General features: G+C 38.8%; 1 protein-coding gene across 1 annotated transcript; it reads left to right on the forward strand.

The window, feature by feature from the left end:
* The first annotated feature begins 812 nt into the window (after positions 1-812).
* Positions 813-11,634, forward strand: LOC110786553 (uncharacterized). Its single transcript, XM_021991109.2, has 16 exons — positions 813-1,509; positions 2,007-2,760; positions 3,531-3,644; positions 3,743-3,912; positions 3,994-4,204; positions 4,292-4,529; positions 4,655-4,805; positions 4,903-5,209; positions 6,336-6,397; positions 8,242-9,535; positions 9,628-9,738; positions 10,049-10,215; positions 10,296-10,506; positions 10,615-10,846; positions 10,952-11,102; positions 11,221-11,634. The coding sequence occupies exons 1-16, from the start codon at positions 991-993 to the stop codon at positions 11,512-11,514; spliced, it is 4,986 nt and encodes a 1,661-aa protein (XP_021846801.2). The 5' UTR covers positions 813-990; the 3' UTR covers positions 11,515-11,634.

Consider the following 11,634-nt stretch of genomic DNA (forward strand, 5'->3'; position numbering starts at 1 on the left):
CTCGTTGTTGAGCACATTGACATAGGTCGCGCAGACAAAGAGACAGACTGTCAGTTAGGATGTTAGATTCAATTCTTACCTTTCATCTCATCCAAATTGCAAAAAATAACTCGAAATTATTGTAAAAACAAAACAAGTTTTACTTTACTATTGTTTATTTATTTAAAAACGTTAAGTTGTTCAAGAGATTTTATTTTTTTCGCGTTTTAATTTTTCAGTATCTGGTAATAAATAATTAAAATATATTTATCGTTGAAATTAATATTTGGTCGTGTCAATGACAAGTCGGGTTATCAACAGGACGGGTAAATCGGGTAGCGGGTTGTCACAGGTCGGGTCAATAGCAGGTTTCATCGAGTTACAATCGGTTTCGGGTTGACATCGGGTCGGGTATCAAATCGGGTTCGGGTAATTGTTCGGTCGGGTCAGTTCGGTTATCGGTCAATTTCGGGTCAGGTGTCGGGTTCGGTTCGGGTGTTACAACATCGGGTTAATATCGGTTATCGGTTTTTTCGGGTCGGGTACAGGTCGGATTTCGGGTTACCTGTTTGACCATAATTTCGGGTCATGGTCGGTCACGGGTTCGGTCGGTTCAGGTCGGGTTTTCGGGTCGGGTCAGTTTTTGACAGCTCTAACTCTAGCTATCCCGTGTACTTGTCTAGTCCCTTGAGCTTCGACTCTCCTAGGCTTCCGACACAATCTGGCGTAGCACCTCTAGCCTCTAGGCTGTAGTGGTAGCTAAAAACCAACCAAAACATCATAGGATATTAGGAACTACAGCACTACTATAAAAAGAACTGTCATGTCAAAAAAAAAAAAAAAAGTGGCTGTGTGGCTACATCATTCAACAACTACATCCCCCTCTCTCTCTCTCTCCAACTCGTTCCCTGGCATAATATAAGATTCATAACCCAAACTCCACCTCCAGCAACCCAGTAAAAATATTAGCCAAAGATTCCTTAAAAAGAACCTTAAACAACATTAAACCCCATGTGTTCTTTCTCTTCAATCATCTTCATCTCTTTCTTTCTACTGCAACAAAACACAGCTGCTGACAAAATCACAGCTACCAAGTTCCTAACAGACCCTGAAACTATAGTCTCCAGTAATGGTGCTTTTAAACTGGGTTTCTTTAGCCCCCCTAACTCGACATACCGTTATGTTGGGATCTGGTACAACAAACTCCCTACGAATAACGTTATGTGGGTTGCTAACAGGAGCAACCCTCTGAATAATTCTTCTGGTGGAGCAATCAAAATTTCAGAGGATGGTAATCTTCGAGTCCTGAATGCTCGAAACCAGACAGTCTGGTTCTCAAATGTTACAATCTCCAGCCAAACTAATAGAAGTGTTGTATCAAAAGCGCGGCTCTTAGACTCCGGCAACTTAGTTTTGATGGGAGTTGAGGGGATGATCTTATGGCAGAGTTTTAAGCATCCAAGTGATACAGCTTTGCCAAATATGAAACTAACTGTCACTAAGGATTCTGATAGGACGAAGATGTTACAGGTAAGGGTGGTCATAACAGGGTATCCGGTCAAGATTTTAGGAACCGGAACCTGAACCTGTTGCAACAGGTTCCTGAAAATGGGAACCGGAATTGGAACCTGTTGCAACAGGTTCCTGAAAATGATAACCAGGTTCCGGTTCAGCATGTTCTTTCAAAAATATAAATAAGTTATAACTAATTTATTGAAATATTTTTACTTTATGGTTTGACCTTTGATTGTTTTATAGTTTGGGCTTAAATTGAAATTCTATACTTATGTTTTTCTAAAAATTAGGGTGGATTGATTTATATTTTGAGCGGTATTTTTATGTCATCCGATCCCTTATTTTGGGTACCCGTTTCGAAAAATTTAGAACCGAAATCGAAACTTGTTACAACAAGTTCCCTATTTTGTTACCCAGAACCGGAACTTGCAAAACAGGTTCCGAAACCGCAGGTTCCGTTTCTGATTCAAAGTACCCTAACTTTTTGCTCACCCATGGTTACATGGTTACAGGCATGGAATGGCCCGTCAGACCCGTCTTATGGGAGGTTCTCTGTTGGCATCGATTCCTTTGCCTTCCCTCAACTTATCATATTTGATGGGGATCAGCCCTACTGGAGGAGTGGACCGTGGAATGGCCACATCTTTACTGCAATACAAAATAACGAGACTGACGATTACATTGATGCAGGGTTCATTCTTGAGAATGACAGGCAAGGCACCATTTCATTAACATATTCTTCTACTAATCAGTCAGTGATCTCAAACTACGGGTTGAGCTATCGAGGAACTTTGACACAGAGATGGTGGGATGAGAGAGAAAGAAGGTGGAAGGTCTCCTGGGAAGTGCCACACACAAAGTGTGACATTTATGGCAAGTGTGGAGCATTCGGAAGCTGTAACATGAAGAATTCTCCAATTTGTCGGTGCTTGAAAGGATTCAAACCAAGAAATGAGTTGGAATGGAGTAAAGGAAACTGGAAAAACGGGTGCATGAGAAGAACAGCATTGCAATGTGGAAGAGAAAGTGGGAAAGAAGATGGTTTTTTCAGGGTTAACGCAGTTAAGGTGCCTGACAATGCTAACTGGTTAATTGGATTGGATGAAAGTGAATGCAGAAACCAGTGCTTGAAGAATTGCTCATGTCTAGCTTATGTCTTAGATATAAGTGTTGGATGTATGTCATGGGACAAAGATTTGATTGACACAGAGGAGTTGGTCGCAGGTGGGGTGAATCTTCACCTAAAGCTGGCACATTCTGAACTAGGTACTGAACTTTTTCTTATCTGGCAAACCTAGATATGCTTTTTTGGGTGCGAATGAGCCAAGGGCAATACATTGGGTGAGGGATTCGAACTTGACACATCTCATACACAGGCCTTCCGTCTTAACCACTATGCCAAAACCTCATTGATATACACCTCCATATATGTGTGCTTAGACTACATGCTAAAACGGTCTTTTGGATTGGTTCAGTTTAGGTCACATTCGGATGAAGATTCATTCGGTTCTGTTTGGGTCAGTTTGAGTTAGCTCATATTTGGGTTTATAGTCATGATCATTTTGAGGTTTGGACTTTTTCAATTTGGGTAAATAGTCATGTAACTCCGATGTACATTTCCGATGGAGCCAAAGATTCATTTGTTCTTTTGGTTGTAGGATGTAATGGACTAAATCAAAATGGCCCTTAAAACCTCTTCGCTTCCTTTCCATGAAGTAGAAGATGCCCGTCCCGTTGTCGTCCCGTTGTCGTCCCGTTGTCGTCTCGTTATCGCTTTTGGGTCAATTGGAAAAAACCTCTCTGCAAATGCAAGGGTAAAGTTGCGTACACCCGACCCCCCTTACCCCGTTTCTTGCGGGAGCCTTTTTGAGGCAATAGGGTAATGATAATGATAATGAGAGTCATGTAACTCCGGATTGAGTCGGGTAATTTAGCTTGGGTAATTTGATGGGGGTTAGTTTTTGTTGTGTGTTGTGATTTCTCACTTCTTTTCCTAAGCAGGAAGCATTATGAAGCTCATTCATTATGGTTTGCAGGAAATAGCAGTGAAAAAGTAGCAGGTATTGCAGCAATAGGGAGCTTACTTGGAGCAGCTACAGTGGTAACACTTATATTCATTCTGTGGAGATGCCAAGTCCAAAAAAAACAAGGTAATGTATTCATAATTGTATAGTAAAAACAATGCCTTAAACCATCATAAGAATATAGCCTAAAGTTTCTGCACTTACTGATAATTTAACATCTGAAGGAAATAAAATTCAGAGGAAAAAGACAGTGTCAGACGTTCTTGGAATAGAAGAAAACCAAGATCAAATCGAAGAGGTTCCACTGTTCGAATTCGAAAGGGTGGTGACAATAACAAACAACTTCCACGACTCTAATAAGCTTGGACGAGGGGGATTTGGTCTAGTTTACAGGGTAAACGATTCTGAAATGGCTGCTCTGATTATACAATAATGCACAGATATAAAACTATCACTATGAAATTTTACTATGTAGGGAAAATTAGAAGACGGACAAGAGGTTGCTGTCAAGAGACTTTCAAGAGCCTCGGGACAAGGAGTAGAAGAGTTTATGAATGAGGTGCTGGTTATATCTAAACTTCAGCACCGAAATCTTGTCAGATTACTGGGTTGCTGTGTTGAAGGAGAAGAAAAGATGTTAATATACGAGTACATGCCAAACAAAAGCTTGGATTCCCTTCTCTTTGGTTTGCATACATGATCCGACTTCAATTTGCATTCATTAATACATTCATTATGAATTCTCTAACTTAAAGATCATGGTTTATTTCCAGACCCGATGAAGCAAGAACTACTAACCTGGAAGAAACGTTACGACATCATTCATGGGATATGTCAAGGACTCCTGTACCTTCACAGAGATTCTAGATTAAAGATCATTCATAGAGACCTCAAAGCAAGCAACATTTTGTTGGACGAAAACCTGAATCCAAAAATTTCGGACTTTGGCATGGCCAGAATCTTTGAGGGAAAACAAGATCAAGATGACACCAGAAGGGTTGTTGGAACATAGTAAGTAGATAATATTACAGACCATCCTAAAAGATAAGCAGCAGTTTACAGATTACATGTATGCTCATTTTCTAGGTTTCATTTACTTTTGAACTCACAAAGACATGTTTTGACTGACAATGTAGTGGTTATATGTCTCCGGAGTATGCAATGGAAGGGCGGTTCTCTGAGAAGTCAGACGTTTTCAGCTTTGGAGTCTTGTTACTGGAAATTTTGAGTGGAAAAAGGAATAGTGAATTCTGGTTCGAGGAGAAGTCCTTAAGCCTACTAGGATATGTAAGTCTTCTATGACATTCTTCTGTTCACTCCTCAAATCAGGAACAATGTTGATTTTCCTCACTACTAAATCAGCTATTTTTTTTCTATCTATCAGGCACATAAACTATGGAGGGAGAACAATGTCATTTCGTTCATTGATCAAGCCATTGCTGAAAGTGAAGCATGCTTCTTGGGAGAGATTCAGAAATGCATGCAGGTCGGCCTATTATGTGTGGAAGAATCTGCTCAAGATAGGCCAAACATTTCTACCGTTATCTCAATGCTTCGTAGTGAGTTAGCAAATCTTCCACGTCCAAAGCAACCTGGCTTCACTCACAGTCAAAAATCTAAGGATGTTGGTTCATCCTCCGAACAGAGCCAACAAAGTCTCTCTGCATATCAGGCTTCTGTTACATTTCACAGCACTCGATAAAACAGTGGTTGAAAGTTGTAACTAGCTAATGTGCTCTTATTATGGTTTGATGCGTCAACTTCTAGTAACAAAATGCTATTGTTTTCATTTGTTACATCTACTTATTGACTCGGGTGATGCCTAGTTCTTGAAGTTACATAAAGAATCAACTACATATGAGAAAAACACTTGAGAAAGTAATAAAAAAGCAGTTTGTCATTCACTTCACTTCAACAAAAATCAGGTGAAAAGAATACGGCCTAATTAACAAAATCAAATGTCTTCCAACAGGACAACCATTGTGAACATGGATTTCAAATCATGACTTCCAACAGGACAACCTTTGTAAATTTGGTCACTTTTTCCTAGTGTTAGACGCACTAATTCTGCTCACTAGAAATTTAACTCCCAGCTGACACCTTCTAATACCAAAAGATCACATCAGTTATCGTCCTTAAATTGCCACTACTACCTAAGTTACAAAATACAACGCCACATTTCTAGTTTAGTTTGTCCCAAAATAATAGGTAACATTATGACATTGGTATGTGATGGTCTATAAAATTTCATGTGGTAAAGGATAGTCATGACAATATGCTAAGAAAATCCTTAAAAAATGACACAAAATCAAATGTTCGAGTTGAGCTCATTAAATTATCAAACTACAAAAAATATGAGCTCAGACTCGGTTTGTTAACAAAGAAACTAAGCTCAAATTAACGCATTTCTCCGTTAATGCCCCCTCGGTGCTTTAAAGGAGTATGCGTGAATTAATAATAGTGATTGGAGCTATTGAAAGGATAACTGCCGACTGCCCTGTCAATAAGTGATCTTCATCATAAGTCTATCAGTATCCACAAGTACCCACTCAAAAAAGAAACCATGGGGATATCTATTTACTTTCTTTTTTCCAAAATGTAGTTCAATCAATGTCTATATCATGGTTTTGCTCTTTATATTAAAGCCACAAATTGGTGTGCCAAGATAATTTGTATAGGGATAATTGTGATTGGGAAGAAATGATTTTTTGGTAGCCTAATCTGGTCCTAATCTCTTCAGCTTTTTACAGCTTTCATGTTGGGTGAAGTCCTCACTTTGATGATGGTTACTGAACTACTTTAGTGGGATTCACTCAGGAACATCAAGATCTAGATGGTCGACTTTTGATCCAAGATCGAGGGCACTTGCCAATTTTAGGGTATGTGCTAAACAACCATGGGGATATTTTTGGAAAGACTTTTTCATTACGGAAGAAAACAGGCAAACTTATAAAAGAAGCTCCAAACCAAGAATCCTTGCAGTTGCAACTGAACTGCTACACAACACCAGGGAGTCCAAGACAACAAAGAGAAGAAAAACGAGCACAAAGGAAACCCTATCTCTACACCAACCTAAATCCAAGGTCCCCGATCTAATTCCAAGTAAACTTTGTGAAAGTCCCTTAATTGAAGGGGATTTTAAGACACCACAAAGTACAAACCAAAGGTTCTCCATTCTCACATGATGACATGAACGAGAAGCCCCAATACTAAGCCTACTAACCACCTAAATCTAAAATACTCAGGAGAAAATCAACAACTTAACTGAAGCCTAGTATGAATTGAACAATAAACACCTATACTTCAGTTTCCCCTCAGTTGTCAGCCAAGGTATGAATGTTTCTCTGTACATGTAATCAGATTAAGGCAAACAAATACGAAGTATAAAAATCTTTAGAAACTAAACAAATTTAGGGTTAGGATTTGACATCTCATTAAAATCAACAGGAAAATGGCAACTGAATAATGGTAACTGCAACATGATCAATCAAACTCTCATTAACCAAATCAATAAAGGTACAAAGTTGTCATCTTCAACAGAAAATGTCACTTTAAGGGACACAGCCTTAAACTTCTAAAATTACTAATTACAACCTTAAAAATCACCATTCATTTAAAACTACAACCATGGGTTAGATTCCAGCATAATTGGCCGGCCAAACATGAGTACTTTCGTGTCCAAATTTTCTAACACGAGTCGTCTTGTGTCCCAATTGTTCAAACACGAGTCCTCCTGTGTCCAAGTTGACGTCATGAACCGGGCAATTTGGCCGAATTATGATGTGCGGTTGTACTTCTAAATGGAGGGTGACTTTTATGGTCGTAGTTAACAATTTTAGAAGTTTAAGGTTATACCTTATAACCCACAAAGTGACAACTTTTGTAGTTGCATTTGACAATTTTTCCAACTTATACAGATAGCACGACAATAAAGTATATATATTTTCGAATATCCAGGAAAAAAATCATTAACGAACATCATCAAAGCGAGCAAGTCTTTCACTAAGGGAGTGTTTGACTGGGTATGTTAAAAATGGTTTTCCATGAAAATGGTTTTCCATGAAAATGGTTTTCATTTTCCTTTGTTTGAATCGTAAAGGGTGAAAAATTGTTTCTCAATGTTGGAAAACATTTTCCTTTTGAAAGGAAGGGGAACCACATTTTCCTCTCTCCTCCGTACCTTTCTTTTTCTCTCCTCCCATCCATGCTCAATTGCTCACCCTTCCACTCCCATTTTCCTTTGTTTGAATTGTAAAGGGGTGGAAAACTATTTCCCAATAATGCAAAATAACACTCTCAGTGATGGAAAACATTTTCCTTTTGAAATGAAGGGCAACCACATTTTCCTCTCTCCTCCTTACCTTTATTTTCCTCTCCTCCCATCCATGCTCACCCCTCCAATCTTCTCTGTAACTTTTCTTGTTAGAAAACAAAGGAAAACTACTATTTCAGAATTGTGATTTTCCATTAAAATGTTTTCCGTCAAAACAAACTAGGCCTAAAATATTACTACCTCTTCCTGAATCATCCAAGACAGCGACTTCACTGTCAATTCTGTTTAATGCACCACAAATGAGGCGTCTAATATAACTCATACATCAATACATCATACCTCTTTCTATACATCTTAAACTTGGGGTTATTGTATACATAATACAGTGTATACCTTAGCCTAAAAAACTTGGAATACAAATGTACTACTAATATATAAGTTCATTGAAAGGATTTCAACATCCTAATTCCACCAATCTTTAAAATTCAAGCAATGACTGCTCTTTGTGCAGTAATTTTCCTTTTTTGCTTCATACAAAGATCTGTCTCAGCAACAAACACCCTCAATGCCACAAAGTTTCTAAAAGACCCTGAAACTATAGTCTCTGAGAACAACATTTTCACACTAGGATTCTTCAGCCCCCCTAATTCCACCAAACGTTATGTGGGCATCTGGTACAGTAAGCCCTCTGTAAGAGATGTCATCTGGGTAGCAAACAGGAATAACCCACTCAATGATTCTTCTGGGGTTATGAAGATATCAAAGGATGGAAATCTCCAAGTGCAGAACAGTAAAAAGGAAATCCTTTGGTCCTCTAATGTATCAAGCTTTTCAGCTGACTTCTTAGCTGCCCAGCTTCTAGATTCTGGCAACCTTGTTCTGCAAAGCAGCGAGGAGATTGTATGGCAGAGTTTTGATCACCCAACAGACTCTTTCTTACCAAACATGAAACTCACTATCACAAAATCTGGTTTCGAAAAGAAACCGTTACAGTCCTGGAAAAGCCCGTCAGATCCATCTGCTGGGCAATTCACAGCAGGACTTGATACTTTTACTCTACCCCAGCTTGTTGTCTGGGATGGGAATCGCACACGCTGGAGAAGTGGTCCATGGAATGGAAATATCCTTATTGGAGTACACTTTGATTTCAAGGACTTCATTAATGCTCAGCTTGTGATTTCTAGTCACAAAGAGGGGACTGTCACTGCGACATACTTTTATCCAAACGTGTCTCTACTATCAACCTATATGTTGACCATAGATGGAAATTTGACACAAATATGGTGGAATGAAATAGAAAGGAAATGGGAAGTTGAATGGCAGGCTCCTTCAACAGAGTGTGATATTTACGGAAAGTGTGGAGCATTCGGAACCTGCAACCCACGAAGACCAATAATTTGCCAGTGTTTGAAGGGGTTTGAGCCGAGGAATAAAGCAGAATGGATCAAAGGGAAGTGGAGTGATGGATGCTTGAGGAAAACTACGTTGCAGTGCGAGACAGGAAAAGGTAAAGAAGATGGATTCTTAAAGCTGAAGATGATGAAAGTACCAGAAAAAGCTGAGTGGAGGCTAGGATTGAATCAAGATGCATGCAGAATTCAGTGCTTGAACAACTGTTCTTGTTTAGCGTATGCATATGATGCTGGAGTTGGTTGTATGACATGGAGTACAAAACTGGTTGACATACAAGAATTTTCAGTGGGTGGAGTGGATCTCTACCTTCGTCTAGCACATTCAGAGCTTGGTACTAATCTCTTTCACAAGAACTCTCATTAATTACTGAAGTGAAGTACTTATATGATTGTGACAGTCAGGTTCGATCAATTTGAAATGCAGGTACCAATAATAAGAAGAAAGTGATTGCAGCAGTGATGGGAAGCTTTCTAGGAATGGTAGTTATTTCTGTCCTTTTACGCTTTTGGCGGAAGCAACGGGTAAATCAACAAGGTGTGACGCCTAAATAATACTTTATCTGCGCACATCATTGTTATTAGTGTTTTCAAGTACAGCCAACTATCACCAGTTATATAATAGACTCGACTAAAGAAATAATACCCAAAAAAAAACCCAAAATATATGTTTATTTTCTTAACTTACACTACATACTAAGTATTTATTTTAGGATCATCTCCTTGGATGCGTAACCTACAATACAAGTGAATATATACTCCTAAGAAACCCTCAGAGAAATTTGTACTTGTCTCAAACCCCTAAGGTCTAGGCAAACTATTGAAGAACTAATATTAATGGAACACAGATGACAAGAAGAAAATGAAGGGGGGCAGTTACACGATTAGTGACAAGAAGAGCATTGTGAACTTCGAAGAGCTTCCCCTGTTCGAATTTCAGACGCTTGCAGCAGCAACAAACAATTTCAATGAAAGCAACAAGCTAGGACAAGGTGGTTTTGGATCAGTATATAAGGTCATATTTCTACAAATACAATTAAAGGGAGTTAACTTGTAATAGGCTTACTCTGAGAAAGTAACAATTTTATCTACCAGGGAAAGCTACAGGATGGACGAGAAATAGCTGTTAAACGACTTTCAAGAGCCTCTACACAAGGCCTAGAAGAGTTTATGAATGAGGTGAAGGTCATTTCTAAGCTGCAGCACCGTAATCTGGTCAGACTTTTAGGCTGTTCTGTTGAAGGTCAAGAAAAAATGTTAGTTTATGAATACATGCCAAACAAAAGCTTGGATGTGTTTCTGTTTGGTTAGTACTATAGCTCACTCGCCGTTGTTTAGTTAAGTTTATCAAGTAAAAGATGTACACTTATAGACTGATAGTATTTTGACCAACCTTGATCAATCACCCGTTCAGGAAAACAAAAGGAGCTAGACTGGAACACAAGATTCAACATTATTGAAGGGATATGCAGAGGCCTCCAATACCTTCACAGAGATTCAAGGTTAAGGATCATCCATAGAGATTTAAAGGCGAGTAACATTTTGCTGGACGAAGAACTCAATCCAAAAATTTCAGACTTTGGAATGGCAAGGATTTTTGGGGGTGACCAAGATGAAGCGGACACTCGAAGAGTAGTTGGGACATAGTAAGTAATTTTCCCGAAGTTCAGATTTCAGTCATCTAATAATCTCATTGTACTTGATAAATTTTTCTTTTAATAATCATTGAAATATAAGTTCTGAAACTACAGCGGTTATATGTCCCCCGAGTATGCAATGGAAGGGCTATTCTCTGAAAAATCTGATGTATTTAGCTTTGGAGTTTTATTGCTGGAGATTCTGAGTGGGAAAAGAAACAGTATCTTCTCAGATGATGAGCAGTCTTTGAGCCTTTTAGAATATGTAAGTTTTCATACCAAAAACACAGAGCCACGCGTTATGTGGGGTATAATCTTTCTCCTACTCCAAACCCTGGTAATCTTTAACCCTCACCATGGCATATTTTGATGTTGCATCTCAGGCATGGAAGTTGTGGAACAAGAAGAACATTATGCCATTCATTGGCTCAGCAATTTCGGAACCTCAACCTGAAAAGGATATTATGAGGTGTGTGCACGTTGGACTGTTGTGCGTGCAAGAAATTGCAAAGGACAGACCAAGTGTACCTATAGTCATCTCTATGCTAAACGGGGAGATTTCAGATCTTCCGTATCCAAAGAGACCAGGATATGCTCATATTACTCAAAACATCACCTCCTCTCAACAGAACTCTACCGTAAATTATATATCTATTACAGAGATAAGCGGCCGATAAGTGAGAATTGTAAAATAAAGACATTTGCACTGGCTAACTTATTTTCGATAGATCCTGTATTGCCATAGTTATATAAATGTTGCTTTTAATCTTAGACTTGTGAATTGTTAAACTAATAAC

Source organism: Spinacia oleracea, chromosome 6 (assembly GCF_020520425.1).
Source record: "Spinacia oleracea cultivar Varoflay chromosome 6, BTI_SOV_V1, whole genome shotgun sequence".
In the NCBI taxonomy this organism is placed as follows: Eukaryota; Viridiplantae; Streptophyta; class Magnoliopsida; order Caryophyllales; family Amaranthaceae; genus Spinacia; species Spinacia oleracea.